Below are 16,528 nucleotides of genomic sequence, written 5' to 3'. Positions count from 1 at the left end.
TATAAATATTGTGGGGTTTTTTTTATAGTCCCCCAAATCTTGAGGAGAGGGAAGGGAGCAATCTAGAGATTGTTATGCAGGGTACTGGAGCATAGATGTTTCAGTTCTTCCAGAACTGAAAAGAGAATTTAGATGTACAACTTCCTCAACCAGCAGGAATCAAGAGACTTTTATAAGAGGTGGATGTCAACTGTTCCTCTTCATTGTACAGCTATGTTTAAAAAAATTCTTGCTTTCTTATTTCTCAGAACATATCCCCTCAAAAAAATATTTGCGGAAATAGTTATTAGGTAGACAAGACATCATTCTGTAGTAACAAGTTGTGTAGATGGGTTTCAAAGAAGAAAGTAAGTTCAGACCTAACTTCTCTCAGATTTTCCAAAGAGTTAGCAGCAGCTTGCCAGAATGCTCATAGTGTTTTTTTCTTGACGTCTCTAAATGGTATGGAAAGCCTGCACAACCCTCTATTTTTCTTTTCATTATTTACTTATCCCAGCCAGGGAGAGGGGAGGGCACGTCAGTAACATTTAGACAGCACAGCACTGGATCTGCAAGCACCTATGATTTTTACTGAGTGTAGTCCACGAGTCAAACCAAGCAGTGGCAGCATGGACAAAAACAAGACAGAAAAGGAAGAAGCTTTGCTCTGGTAAGCTCTGAGTAGAAATGTCTTATTAATAATCAACAAAACTTATATAAACTGGCTTAGCATAGTCTGGGGGGAAAAAGGGTTGAAAGTAAAGAGTAATCCTGAAAGCATTAGCATCTGTATTCTAAACAAGTGAGTAGTCTTTCCAAAAGAGATAGTTTAGACTTGTGTAAAAAGACAAAAATAAGCATCTCCACTGGGGGGTAACTTACTAGATAAAAGGCCACTTAAAGCTTACAGAAGTAGTCCGATATGGAATTTGTATAAGATAAGCTAAGTAAGTAACTGTACTTACTGTGTAAAGCTCGTTAAGTACTTTCATTAAGTCTTCATGAAGCTGAAACGCAATCTCTTTGCTCTGTAATTAAAAAGAAATCATTAGAAAAAAGCATGCAAAAACTGCAGCATACATTTGCTTCTTGATATTCGTACTCGTTCATCTTAGTGAATGCAATGTTGCTTGCAAAGACACCGTTCTGACAGAATTACAGTGCACTAAAAATAATGACTCAGGGATGCAGAGGTAGACAGATAACATCTGGACAGAAGACTTCTAAAAGGAAACCCAGAAGTAATTTGAGAGATTTTCCCATGAAGCATCAGGCAATTAGATGCCAACAGAAAGGGTAAAGTTCAGGATTAATGTTACAAGCCTTTTTAATGGAACAAACTGTGTACTGTTTTATAACTGCTATGATATATACAAAAACTAAACCACGTGGAACGTGATATTCTAGAGGGACATCCCGCCCAATTTTACATCTAGAATAGTCTTTGTTTCTCAGCACATGCAACTATCTAAATATTTATGCAAGAAATAATTGTGGTTCCTCTTTGAAACAGATACCCAACTGCATAATATTCCACAGAGCGGGCTGCTGAAACAGCTTTGTTTAGCTTTTCTGGACTGTGTCTTTACTTTCATTCTGACCCAGAAAAAAAGAAATGCTTAGCAGTAGATACTAAAGAAAGCAAGTATGTCAAAATAAGAGTATTTAATTGGAGACTCATTCAAATATATTCCTTTGTTAGTTGTCCGTAGCAGTTTGATCAGATGAAAATTATGGCAACTGTGCAAGAGTTGAAGGCATTTGTACCATAGCCTTTGGAAAACAGCTATAGAATACAGCTATGGGACTTGGCAAACAGCCTGGCTACATTTCTTCTGCAATGATCAGCACTGTAACATCCATGCTGGAAATGTCAGCTGTTTTTTCTGTGAATAAATTGATAATTAGCCCAGCTTCTAAAAACTCCAACTTCATGATAGATAATGGCCTTAGCTATGACAAGTACTTTGTATTTGTATAGAAACCAAAGGAAAATCCTCAGGGACAGCTCATCTCCAAAGCTGCTAACAGTTACTTGGCCATCACTGCAGGAATAATGGTTTCTGAATGAGAATTTCCAGTGCAATGCCCACGTATGAGGAGGAACCACACCACACAACCCACCCACTGTGTCTTCCAGGAGGATGAAACAGACACATACAGTAGCTGGAACAGAAAACTTTGCATTTTTTTCTCCTATTCCTACTGTCATACTCCTAAACTCTGGACAGTATTTTAAGAAACCTGCCATATCATTTATCAGTATTCACTCCAATCCTTATATGCAAGATGATTTTTAACTGACAAGAACCTGGAAATATAAATTAAAAAACACTTCAGTGAAATTCTTTTATTCCCAAGGGCATTAGCTGTAGTAGCTAAGGCACAGTGAGACAGATGCTCTGAAGCCGAGTTACACAGAACTACTGTGAAACTCTCCTCATTGCTTATACTTTTCAAAGTCTGGTATTTTTCATGAGGTATGCTCTACTACTGAAGCATCTAGAACATAAGGCTTACTACTTCCATTTCTTTGCAAATATCAGATTATTTTCATCTAATATCAAGGACAAAAATTCATATGCATAACAGTGCACAGAGTGCTGGTAAAGAATTGGAAAAGGATTGCAGATTTGCAAGCTGCTGTAGGGAAACACAGTAAAAGCTTTAGCAAAAATTCTGAATTGCTTTTCATTGCTTTACATTGGCACCCTGCCTTTAAAAGTCAGCAGTGCAGCTCTGACACAGCTTACACATCTCAAAGCTCCAAGAAGTGGAGGCCACCTGTTTTCTCTTGGATAGCTGCTTCTATAAGCACTGAATATGAGCGGTCTGTTTTTCAAATTACTTCAGCAGAAAGAAGGACAAAAACATACAAACAAGATGGCTGACATTAAGACTGGAAGATGAAAGCATACACGTGTGGGAGAAAACTGTAGATGAACTCCAGCTTCAAGCACTTTATTCCTTTCAACTGTTGGTCACTACCATCTCAAAGCTGATGGCAACTCAAGCCCTAAATACAGCAACGCCGATTCTAAGGCAGCATGCCTTAACCTGGCAGTGCAAAAGTTTGTTTGAGAAGGTGAGACAGAAAACCCCAAACCAATTTTCTCTTTACCCTTTGCAGATTTTGTTGTAAGTGAAGCACACAGCAGTTCATTGAAAGACGCACCCTCCTTTTCTGCTCTTCAGTTATACCTTAATGCAAATAGACACCAGATGAGTTGAGGATTTGGGGAATGATCACTATTTACTAGGATCCATTTCTTCTCTCTACTCCTGTAGAGCTTTGTCCAGCACTGAAGCACAAGCTGTCTGGTCCTCAGGATTTACTGGCCACCATGCATACATGATCTTTCCCAGGCAACACATTGATCAATGGTAAATTTGAAAGCGAATGGAAGAGATTGCAGTAGAAGAAAGAGGGAAATGTTTTTAGGAAAGGACAATAGGCTTTAAAATGGGAAGCAAAAAGAAAGGGAGGGAGGTGATCAGCAAAAAGAGTAAAAATTAGGAAGAGACAGCCTAGCAGTGCCACATGATCACAGATGAGTCATCCTTCCACCAGTTCATCTGGGGACTCCAACCTGCAGAGGGTGCCTGTAGTGATGGATAACATGTCAGTTGCTGCCTCTTTCTGCTGAAAGATTTTGTAGGAATTGTCCAATAAAAATCAGGAAATTTGGTTAACCTCAGCAGTATAAAAGGGATTTATTTTCAAGAACCAACTCATTTTACATTAGCATTTAAGATCAAGAAATACTGACTCGAGTGGCAAGTGATACAGCTTTTAGTGTGTAATATATAGCGCGTTAGAGCACCAGATAAGAAGTGCATTTATTTTCAGTGGTTAATGGCTCTCCTATTTCTCTTTTATGCTACCTATTCCCTGCAGTAGTTTGAATGGTGTGCTCTTCTAGGAGCCTATCCTCAGGGTAGCCAAACAACAGAATGTAAGATGCAGCACATTTTCCTGGGGCTGAGTTGATAGCTCTAATCAGGCCATTAAAACCTGACAAACAATCGCTGAGGTACTTCTTTATTCACTATGTCCTAGAGCAATGTAGTAGCATCTATTAACCAAAAGAACAAAGAACATAATAAAAATGTTAGAGCACATGCAAACTCTTCCTAAACATATTATATATGTTACTAATCTGGTTCAAAGCATTAAGAGACAGTAGCAGTTTTTTTTTTCACCTGATAGTAGGCTAGATCATGCCCACGCAACGGACAAATAAGTGTACCTAAACCAGCCTTTCAGCACGTGCTCAACTTTCAACACATCAGTGGTCCTACTGATGTTATAAAGATTTATATTTATGGAATAATGTCTGAGAAACTTAAAATTTTATTCCACATTAATACTCTTTCATTGAAGTCTGTAAGAATCTTTCCATCCATTTCAGTTAGAGCATAATTGGGCACCCAAACTTTACTCTTTTGTTTTGTTAACTGAAATTTAAGAGTCAGTTCAGTTCTTCCTGGAACTCTTTAGTGTCTGTATTTAGCACAGACAATGCTACTCTCAGTTACATCATTTAGGGAAAATATTCTGTGACTATTGCTTTTAAATGAGTCCGCTGCTGGTCCCTGGGGGAAGTGATGTGCAAACCCTTCTTTTAAGGAGCTTTCAGGAGCTGTGGTGACACTGACATAACCAACTCATAGTAAAATTTTGTCCCAGATTTGCCAGTCTGTAGCAACAAATAGCTCTGCTATCCTTTTAAACCTTTAAATGTTTAAGAAAATGATGCAACAAATCTCTATATATGCCACAATCTTTATAAAATCAAATAGATTTGGCAGGTAGTCATATTCCTCGTTAATAGCCAGATTATGGAACTAAAATATTTATTGTGCTTGGCTTGTCCAGCATCTTTTACTGTAAACACTGGAAGATATGTTCATCTTGGCTCGTTATGGTTTCTGTCCAAAGAAAATACATGTTTATAAATTATAAATATACAAATCTGCTTAAGGATTTCGTGGGTATGTGTTTATACAGTTGATTATTAATGCTGCGGTAACCAGAATCACTGCATGAAATGTTCTGCATAATACTTTTCCCTTCTGCTTGACATTTTTCCGTATTACTTTATTCTTTAATTGTCCCCATGAGGCCATCTACCCCATCTGCCTGAAGAAACACACAAGCATGCAAGGTTTGAACTCTGCTACTTTATGTTTGTAATTTTATGTGCAGCATGAAGGCCAGGCATGAACAGCATTCTGTACTGCTTTTATATGCCAGCGACTAAAAAGAAGAAGAGCTTAAGTGCCTATCTAGAAGTATGAGGCCTGACATAATATCATCAGATAAATGCCACAAAATCTCTGAACGAGATCCTATCTTTGTCCTGCATTTAGTACATTTAAACAGATGCCAGTTCCTGACCCCTGGAAAAAAGAATGACAAAGAGCTCCCAGGAGAACAAAAATAATTAATACCCTTTAGAATGTTAAGTGGGCCGGCCTAGACAGGAAAGCCATGTACAATCAGGTACCTGAATACAACATATCCTGGCCCATCAGAACATGTAAGGTAGAACCAACAGGGATCATTTCACTAAAATAATCCAAATGTTGAGACAGATGTATAGATGCACACAAAAGGAGGAACCAGAATGAGGACAAACAGACAGTGAGACAAGGGCAAGGTACAAAGACCAAGGGGCACAGACATCTCTCATCACTACATTTCATATAGACCAACACTGGGTACTGCACACAGCTTTTACAGAAGGACTAGAGATAGGGGTTGCTACAGACTCATGACTTTGTGCTGTATCCCACATAGGAGACATCAGCAGGAGAGGGAACAAAACAATACTCTACTGCTAAGCATGGCCAGAAAATGGGGAAATTGTTTTATCTTTTCATTACTACAATTCAAGCTGGAGCCAATCTTAGGATAGCATACAAACAGTATCCCTCTAGAAAATGTTGGGCTCACTTCATGGAAAAGTTTCATTTGAGGACCTACGTGCCCACCAGCAAGGTGGAAAATGCCAGTAAGGGCTACCATTGAGAAGGAGAATGGGCAGCCTCATCCTCTCGGGAGGAGAGAGAGGGAGAAAAAAGAAAGAGCAGAAAGAGCCAAGAAGCTCAGAGTGACTTTCCTGTTGTTTCCTCGATTCTTGCTTGTGAGCAATGGGGCAAACCACTCTGAGGTACTTTCCCTTTCTGCAACCAGCAGCTTGGGGGTTCAGGGCAGAACAATGGAGATCTGCTCTGATCACAGACTTGGTGTAGTTACTCTCCAGACTTGGAAGTGGAGCTAAAGCACCTCCAAAGTTGCAGAAGCTGCTGCTGCAAGACCAAGGGAGAACTAAAACAAGATGATAATAGTGATGCATAACACTATTAGGTTAATAAACTGCTAGATATATAATTAAATGATCTAATTACTGAATATAGAGAAGCTTGATTAGCTGGTATTTGGAAATTACTTAGAAAGACTTTAAGTGCTCCTATGTGCAATGCTGTGACAGCCAATGGAGTACAGATATGTTAGATGGGTGTATTTCCTGCTCTCGACCATGGACTACAGTAAGACATTAAGCATGCACTTGTCAGTCTTCATTTTTGAAATCTTCATATTACTACTGTTCTTATTATTTACATTTATCACTTATAAGAGAGAGAGTACATATTTCACAGAACAGTATGATCAGACTCCAGTGTAGAAGTATCTGCAGGATATGGTTTGTCTCTACTTTAATCTGAAATCTGTGAACAGTGAACAAATCCCATACGCTTTCATAGGGATGACACCCATTGAGATTGATTATACTTTTCTCTGACAGAACTTTTTTCCAAATCCAGTCTTTTTCAAAAGTAGCCTACAGAAAGTGACAGAAATTGGTTAATCTATTTGATGTTCCACAAATCTATTTGATGTTCCAACAAATTCCACACCTTTTTCTTTGGGGAGAATACAGTTTGATGGAGGAGAGTGTTGGATTCATTCTAATGCACCTTTCTCATTCTAAATGCACCTTCTCTTTGCTCCTGTGACCTCTGTCTGCAAGGGGGACTGTAGTACAGGACAGGTGTTCTGCACCTAAGTTCCTTCTGTTGCCTGATGGACATCCATTAAGCATTTCTGGGACAGTCTGTGACGAACCTTGTTAGACTGCTCATTCACATCTGACAGAAATTATCACAGAAACATAGAATGGTTTGGGTTGGAAGGGACCTTTAAAGACCATTATGGTTGAAGCTGCCCATTTGGGCTAAACATAGATGTAGACAGCTTATGTTCTTCATCAATAAAGCAAGACAATTTGCTAACAGCTTCACCTCCTGCACAGGTCTTGTTTTTTCTCTTTGTCCAATGTTGTTCACTTCATTTTATAACTCCCTTCCTTTTTCACAGAAGAGAAACTGGAACTTCATCATCATTCAAGCTATAATCAATTCTGCAGCTGGGAACTAACAGCAAATAAATCACCAGTACTCTGCAGCAAGCACCACAGCAAGAACTGTGCACACTGGGACTCAGTGGAAATACCAACCTTCTCCAACAAGTATTGATTCCCGACAGACTGAAGTCCTAAAAGTAAGTTCTCAAAATTAATAGTGGTGAACCACCGCTGCCACATTCAGGCCACGTGCTCGTGAAGCTCACTTACACCATGCTGAGGTGCCGCTGGTCTTCCTGCCACCCTTCCCCTCACATTACCAGGCCTGGCTCAGATGCCTTCACACAGCCTTTGGTGAGCTCACTCTGCCCGTGCTCCACCTCAGCTAACAGCTGTTTGACACTGTCCTGCTGAGTGTCAGCTGGCAAACCCTGCTGAAAGGTAGGATAGGGCTGCTGAGGACCTGGGCTCCACTAACACGAGCTCCAGGTTATGCACAGCAGGACTCCCTCGATTTCCTTTCTCTTCTTTCCCCTGTAGAAGATGCAAGTTAGGAATAAAAAAGCAAGAGCAGCTGCTTGCTCTTCTTCAAGAAGCCATGCTAGAAAGAAAATTTGAAATGTTGCACGTTCCTGGACATGATGTGGAGGAAAGAGACGAGTCTGTCAAGAAGTTGTGACAAGATACCTCCCGTTAATGCACTGAAAGCGTCCAGATATTTTCCTCCTTCCGAGAGGTAAGCTGCACCAATCTCCATTAATAAGTTATGAGTGAATGAAGAAGGACACACACTTCTCCATGGAAACTTTATCTAGATATTTTTGTACAGTCCATCTGGAGAGAAGGGAAGGAAAAGCAAGATTTCCAGTGCTAAAGAACTGAACTACACTGAAAGCAAACAGGCTAGTCTAATAACGCAGACCTAGTGAAGAAGAGATTTCTGAGATATGATATAAACAACTGAAAAACTATTCCAGGTTCAATACCAAAAAATTTATACTGGGCCAAGCAAGTCTGAGATATCTCCACATAGACAGTACTGCAGCACTCTTAAATTGCTTTTCCCATTATCTTTTCAACTTCTGTAATAATCTTCTGTATTAGCAAGTTTAGTGGATTGTGAACTACAGTTTTATGCATCAGACATATTATATGAACAGACCATTACTGATTGAGAAACTATAAATTTCAGCTCTATTACTGTTACAGGTTTTAATGCATGCCAATAAATGTGATTAATGTTTTTACTTTTTTCCTCCAAGTACAACCTATGTGCTCCCTAAATGATTCTTCTCCCCACCTCATTGCTATCTATCTAGGATTGTGGTCCTATGCGAAATCAGTTCCCTATTTCAAAAACGTTAATCTGGTACCCTTGCCATCATTTAGTCACACGCTTTACATTCTTTAACCTTTATTCTTTTTGAACTCATTTTTGTATGACGCTTGCCTACCAGCATCCCGCTGTGACTGATGGCTATGCATTTATAATCTATTTTTATTTCAGAATATTATAACAATGACTGCAAACACATTATGTAGATCTCAAACTAAGGCTGCCTAGAGTGCTTGCTTAGCACAACAGGGATTTACATATTGTATGTGTTAGGAAAACACATAATGGGGATGTACAAGGACAAACATGTACAGACACAATGCTTAAATGATCTAATAGAAGTAGTTATGTTATCAAAAGTGTATGTCCATATTTAATATTGGGAAGGAAAGGAAACACTTTTAGGATAATCGCAGTATATGCTACCATCTTTATGCCAAGGCACTATAAGGCACACCCTTACTTCGGCTTGAATCCGTTTCTCTCATGACAGAGTTACAATGAAATACCGTTTTTACAAATAATTCATTAATACAGCATTACTATTTTGGGAGTCCTAAGCGAAAACTGTTTCCTTTCTGCATGGGTAGACAAGCATGCTTTTGGGAGAAGAACAGGCTTTTTTCCCTGCCTTTTGGATATTTGTGATTCAGCTCCTAAGGTCATCAGCATATACAGCAGGTTCCCAGGCATTTCAGCACTAAGGATTTGCTCCGCCAGAACAGTCATGAAGAATTTATATGTGTGCTAAAACAGATTTTATGCTACATGTGCTGAATCTTCTCCTCAAATGCTACCTATTAGGACACTTTTGCCTCCCTCATGCATCTTAAAAGCCCGGCTGGAGGACTGCAGGAGAGGCATTACCTTCTTGAACATTCTGGTGGAGTCTTCGCTTATCTGCATGAACCGCATGATCACGTTGTTCAGGTAGATATCGCTCAACGTTGCATGGTCTTTGCTTTCTCTTCTCACTTGGTTCAGGAGTAAGTACCAGCAATTCACTGGTGACAAGAGGTTCTGGTCTTTCCTAAGGAGGAGATACACACATGTATTATGTACAGAAACGAAAAAGTTACATTATTAACACAAACATCTCCCTGACATTTACAGTCATAACTTGTTATGTAAAAATGGCTGCTTTTGAACAGTCAGTCAATCTGTTCTTGGAATAACTTGGGTTAGGCAAGCTTCAGATCACTCTTTTAAGACAAATTCTACAAATCCCATGAGGCATGGATACAAAAATATAGACAAAGTGTAAGGATTCAGAACACTGCAAGCCACCTGAGAGTATTAAAAAAAAAATCTTGCCACAAAGCTTACAGTTGCTTACAAATGGAGTACATGTAAATATTCAAAATCAATAAAGGTCACTGCTGAAAGAGTAACAGTAATTAATTTCTGACATTAGAAATAAACAAGCACTGCAAGCACATCCCAAATCCTTCATGAGCAAAATTTCAGGTGTAGCTGTTTCGCTGCAATGGATTTGTGTAACTGCTATAAAAGTAGAAGGAAATGCCACAAGCATACATATTCTGTGATCAGCATTCATAAATTCACAGCACTCAAATACACTGCTACTGCCAGTCCCAGATGGTTCAATTACAAGGCAAACAGCAGGACTGGACTTTTTCCGCAGCGGTCCAGTTCTGAATTTCCTTGACAGACTTTTCGTATTGTAGGCCCACTCCAAGTTTTTAATATTGCAAAAAGTGAAATCCCAGATGGCTTCTCATTTCTTTTACACAAAGCAAAATAAAAATACATGTAGTCCAACAACTTTTTCACAGACAACAAAAACCTATTTATAAAATTTGCCTTATGATTTTGTTGAAATTTTAATTTCAAGTTTGCCTTGCAACTAAGTGCTCTAGAAACTTGTTGCTCTTTTTTTTTTTTTCTCTTGTGCAGGGATTCTCCTATAGTGAAAATGATCAAGCACGTGAAGATGTAACAGACAGAGGTGGTGATGAATTGAGGGAGAAACTCCTTCAACGCTTGGTAAATTGTTCTAATAATTAACTATTCTCACTGTTAGAAATAAGCCCTTTAATTCCTCATCTAATTGTCTACGTTTAGGTTTCACTCCCAGAATCAAAGCAACAACGAATGATTAACAGACAAAAGCCTTTTCTTAATCATCAGTGCTTTGCTATGAATCAGAGGTGAGTGAAGGAAACTTCCCCATTTTGTTTGAGATGGACATCTTAACAGTGTTACTCACAGCAAGGAGCTTCAGGGTTTTATCAGCCAGGTCAGTCAACACGAGCACCCCTGAAGGGCCATGCTGATATTACGCGGTCCTCACTGTTTCTGCATGTCCCAAAGCCAATCCTACAGACCTTCCTGCCTCTTCTGGGGGAATGGTGGGAACAGCACGGGGGACCACCAGTTAAAGTGAGTTTTGCTCCAACCTCTTCTCAAAGCAGAGAATTGCAGAACAAAGCCAAAGGCAGGATGCCAGTCATGACCTCCGCGCACATCTGCCAGTCTGGATTTAACACATGTTTAAGAACAAGGAAAGATGTTTGTATGCACAAGGCAAAAAGATTTTGCCACAAGCTGAACAGAAGCCAGGGCGCTCTCTGAAGTGGTGACATATGCACATGTTGGTTATTTCAGGGAATCATTGAGTCACTTAATTGAATTTTAAGAAATATATGTTACTGCTCTTTGAACTGTGCAAGCTGTATTTGGATTAACCTTTCCTTTGCCAAATGTGTTTGAAAGACTTTTCTCCTGAAACAAAAGCTCTGTCTGTGTATCTCTAGCACAACGCTGTCGGGCAGTGCAAGAAGTACTTATTTTTCAGTTTTACAAACATAAATCATAGAATCACAGAATCATTTAGGTTAGAAAAGACCTTTAAGATCATTGAGTCCAACCATAAACCTAACACTGCCAAGTCCACCACTACACCATGTCCCTAAGCACCACATCTACACATCTGTTAAATACCTCCAGGGATGGTGACGCCATCACTTCCCTGGGCAGCCTGTTCCAATGCTTGACAACCCTTTCTGTGAATAAATTTTTCCTAATATCCAATCTAAACCTCCCCTGCTGCAACTTGAGGCCATTTCCTCTCGTCCTATTGCTTGTTACTTGGAGAAGAGACCGACCCCCACCTCTCTACAACCTCCTTTCAGGTAGTTGGAGAGAGCAATAAGGTCTCCCCTCAGCCTCCTTTTCTCCAGGCTAAACAACTCCAGTTCCCTCAGCCGCTCCTCATAAGACTTGGTCTCCAGACCCTTCACCAGCTTCGTTGCCCTTCTCTGGACATGCTCCAGCACCTCAATGTCTCTCTTGTAGTGAGGGGCCCAAAACTGAACACAGTATTCGAGGTGCAGCCTCACCAGTGCCGAGTACAGGAGCACGATCACTTCCCTACTCCTGCTGGCCACGCTATTTCTGATACAAGCCAGGATGCTATTGGTCGTCTTGGCCAACTGGGCACGCTGCTGGCTCACATTCAGCCAGCTGTCAACCAACACCCCCAGGTCCTTTTCCGCCAGGCAGCTTTCCAGCCACTCTTCCCCAAGCCTGTAGCGTTGCATGGGATTGTTGTGACCCAAGTGCAGGACCCGGCACAAAACATTGGTTTATACCCCTAAGCATAATAGGGCCAGGCAAATGCATTCATTAATCAGCTCAAGTCAGGAAAATAACCAGACGAGACTATGCCAACAAGTAATGCATTTGAAACACTTTAGGAAACATGCTGGATGCACATTTTGCCAGATACTACTGACCACTTTTGTTTTGCACACAAGCTACTATGCCATGAAAGGGATACATTAAATTGTAAGCAAGGCATAACATTCACATCATCTTCATTTTCAGGAATAAGAGGGGTCAAGAGGCAGCACAAGTTCACATGCAACAACAAATCAAAATAGTTTTCTTTCTTAATGCCTTTTTGCCAAAATTCCTGTCCTTTTTTTTTTCTGTAATGGTGATTGACCTTTATTTAGACACTTTCAAATCCTATCAACTCCACTGCAACAGATCAGCACACAGCTTTCAAGCCCTTTTGGGGCTCTGCATCTCTTCTAGATACTGGCTGTATTCCGGGTGGTTTAAATTCTGTATGGTAGCTTAGGGATAATACATGTGCAGCCTACCTTTTAAGAAAGTGAAGAAACTTGTCAGAAGCTGACATGAATAATTGAAGAGCGCCAAATCAACAAAACAGTATTTAGGCACCCAGCTACCTTCAACTGCAATGAGAACTGCTATGCTGCTAAATAGGGGTGGGAGTTTTAAATGTGTCTTTGAACCTGGACTCAACCTAGCAGTATTCAAAACCAGCAGAAGCAAAGAGTGGCATAGCACTCCAGCAATGGTTAACATGCGGGCAAGGGGGAAGGAGACCTCTCTTACTTGTACTGCTGATGGTCTTTTGTACTTCTTGTTTTTGCCATGAACCTCTCTGCCAATTTTTCCAGGTTTCGGGAATACTCCATCTCTATTTCCGACTTCTTGCGGAAGAAATCCTGCAGATCCTGAAGAAGCTGCACTCTCATTTCAGTCTGCTGCTCCAGGCATTTCTGCTGCTCGATGAGTTGAGCTCGGATCTCTAATGGAAGAAGCACATATCCACTCAGGTCAGTGAAAGCAAATGAGAATTGTGTTACCAACCAAAATTACAAACGCTCCAGTGTACTCCAGCCTCTGCAGCTACACCAGCTGGATCTGGATTTCAGGTCCTGTGGTGGGACGCAGCAGCGGCAGCTCTCACTTCTGCCACCACACGCTTATGCCCCAGGCCACAGCGTCCTCCCACCCACTGTCTGTCTCACAAACAGCTACGGCAAAGGCTCAGGACTCTGCTGGGCTCATGTGAGCAGAAGACCTGCCTCCTCCTTTGCTTCCATCCTCTTCCTGGCATAAGTACAACATCTGGCTCTGAGTGATCTCCTTGCAGGAGGTGCTGTGCAACCATTTGAGCAGCAGCTCCTTCTGCTGCCCTGAAAAATGTCAGGCTAAACAAGCCCCCTTTGGGCTGGGATCAGCCTGCTGACTGACAGGTGGACCATGCTGGTTGGTATCATCATGTACACCATGGAAACAACCTTGTGATAAACTCTGGAGGCATTATCCACCATAACTGTGCACAGATGAGCTTCCGCATCTGCCCCACCTCTGCCAGGGAGGGAACTGGTGTACTATACATGCGTTCACCGATATTTTACAGTAAATATAGAAGAAAAAGTGTACCTATATTTAGAGATAGCTATTTGAAAATTTGCACAAGGATCCAGAGACTGAGGTGTATTTATTAACACAAAACAAAATCAGTCCATTTATAAGAGAATATATGCTCACAGTGATCAGCTAGAGTATCAGGCAAAAGCCTCCAGATTTCTTACCACTATTGTATCATATGCTGTTTGCCATATGCACAACTGCTATGTGGTAGGGTTTTTCTTTTAGTTTTTTTTTTTCTTTAGCACTTTTATTTCTTGAGTGCTAAGCAGTTAATCACATTCTGGGAACACTTAGTCTAAAAACATCCCTCTGGTTCTTTTGAGAGACTGGTTCATTAGAGTTTTGTCAGCTGCCCAGGCACGCTGTAATCCAACATTGTGGAGTAAACACAGGAGTAAACATTTTGCGACCATAATATGTGTATAGACTTTTTAAACAGTTCAATGCTATTACAAGGACTTATCAATCGCAAAATAATATGCCAGAAGTGATGTCCATGTAAATGCAAAACTGTTGTGAACTTTTACTTGATTCCTAATGATGTAACCATGCTGTGGGTAAGAAAATGTTGGAAATCTTAGACGCCTCACTGGTTCAAAATAGAAAAGCATTCTAAAAACCACTGCTAACATCACAGGGAACTGCAAACCAGTAAGTAGTAATAACATTGCAAAAAATTATCTGATGCAACTATGAACTAATGCATCTTTACTGATCTTAAACCAGGTAGGCAGAGATCCACTCTGCTGGGATTCAAATGTGTATACTGAAGTAAGGTAGGATGAGCACAGAAAACTGTTAAGCCAATATATTTACTGGAGGAGGGAGACACTGCAGTGTTTTCTTCCAGATCTCCTCTGAGCTACCAGCTGCTGTGTTAATCATTAATGACACCATCCATTTTTATAGTCTGGGAGGTGAACCAAAAAATTCATGGTTTGGTTTTCATTTCATTTCAAATCAGTTCGTTGGAAAAGGACCATGCCTCCAGCAAGGATGAGCCACTGTAATACAACACTGTATCAATGACATTCATGTACATAGAGGAGAAAATCACATTGGAGCTGGAAGGTTTTTAACAGAAACAAAAACCCAAGACTGCTTTTTTTGGGTGTCCACTACTTTTACTATTGCAATCATGGAAAATTCCTGCATATAGGAAACCAGTTGTACAGATTCACAGATCAGAAGCAGCAATTTTGCCCATAAGCTAGAGTTTTGACTAAATCCAAATCCATGTACATCATCCTTGTACTTTGGCCATCTCCCCTTCCCACTACAGATTTTCTACCATTTACTTTAAAAGCAGAGCAACTATGTTCTGATTATTTTGTAGGTCAGTGGATCTTGCTGCTATAATTCTTCCTTTTTAGGCAGGCTTTTACCATAGCAACAGGAAGGAGAAAGATTTTAGAAACAGGAACGTATGAATAGAGATACAGGAAACAATGAACAAGGGACGACAGATACAATATGAGAAATTGCATTAGCTTTCTGATGCTGTCTGGATTTCCAGGGGACAGTAGCGGCTTCCTTCAAATTTGTGTATTAAAAACAAAATTGGATCATGATCTCTGAAAGCTGATGGTGGCTGGAGGTGTCCAAACTCTGAGTAAGGTGGTAAGTTAGGGGTATAGGGGGACTGCAGCCTTATGAAGGAAGTTCCCCAATTTCTGGCTATTTGAATCTCAGCAAGGAGAAACAACATGCTGGCTCCAAAAGGCTGAGCTTCCGGCCTCCCGCTGGAGGAGAAAAAGGGGAGATGCACATCCCGCTTGTGCCAGCTGACCAGAGTCTGTCCAGAAGATTCTTCAGCATAGCAGTTCTCCTTCCAGTCTTTCATGTCCTTCTCCTCCTGCACTTTTTAATTCTTTTACTAATAACATGTGTAATGCCATACTGGCAGGCTGAGGAGATGGCAATGAATAAGAAACCAGATCAGCAAATGCTGTGATTTTCACTTTCTGATAAGAGAAAGCTGTGGATTTAAAAAAAAACAACAACAAACAAAACTAACAAAAAACCCCCAACAAACATTGGCATAACTGCCAGCCAGCCTGAGCGGCTGTGCATCACAACATCACAACTATCCAAGTACTATTAATGAACATAGACTACCCATTACCTACTGCTATGGAAAAGTGCACCAAGGCAACACTATCTTCTTTAACCAATCCACGCGTGTGATTTCCCTAGGGCTACAAAGAGCGGCATGGAAAATTGTTGCACTGTATTCAAAGAAATAAATACCCAATACGCCGAGAAGATGCCAAATGAAAAACCAGTAGAGCCCAAACTCCACAGATACGGTGACAGGTGCAGCAGGCAACAGAAGGGTGCCTGTCTTTACTCTATTTTGCTGGCACATTTAAATTCAAAGTCGAACTGATACCAGCTGTAATGGACAATGACATTGTCCTATGCTGCTCTGCGGGTGGCTGATGTCAAACGATTGCCAGGCTATTTTGTGCCAGGAACAGGCACATTTAAACCCTGGATGAATTAACACCTTCTCCTTCTCTGTAGAGCAGCTTTGAGTCACACTCACTGGTTTTCTGGCCAAGGGCTGGTTCAAAAGGAATCCCATCCATTTACACTGCGGCTTGAACAGACCGAATTCACATAA

At 40.6% G+C, this 16,528-nt stretch overlaps 1 protein-coding gene across 3 annotated transcripts in view; it reads right to left on the bottom strand.

Moving 5' to 3' along the window:
- Positions 1-16,528, bottom strand: part of SRGAP1 (SLIT-ROBO Rho GTPase activating protein 1) — a 153,570-nt gene that overhangs the window by 65,141 nt on the left and 71,901 nt on the right. For all 3 annotated transcript variants that reach the window (XM_072862809.1, XM_072862827.1, XM_072862817.1), the window contains 3 exons: positions 13,075-13,270; positions 9,553-9,715; positions 945-1,007 (listed from right to left, as the gene is read on the bottom strand). In XM_072862809.1, coding sequence (XP_072718910.1) covers positions 945-1,007; positions 9,553-9,715; positions 13,075-13,270 — 422 coding nt within the window. The remainder of the gene's footprint in view (positions 1-944; positions 1,008-9,552; positions 9,716-13,074; positions 13,271-16,528) is intronic.

The sequence above is a fragment of the Ciconia boyciana genome, chromosome 1 (assembly GCF_034638445.1).
Source record: "Ciconia boyciana chromosome 1, ASM3463844v1, whole genome shotgun sequence".
Taxonomy (NCBI): domain Eukaryota; kingdom Metazoa; phylum Chordata; class Aves; order Ciconiiformes; family Ciconiidae; genus Ciconia; species Ciconia boyciana.
Note: the sequence above shows the minus strand (reverse complement) of the source record. Positions and strands in the feature narration are given on the sequence as shown.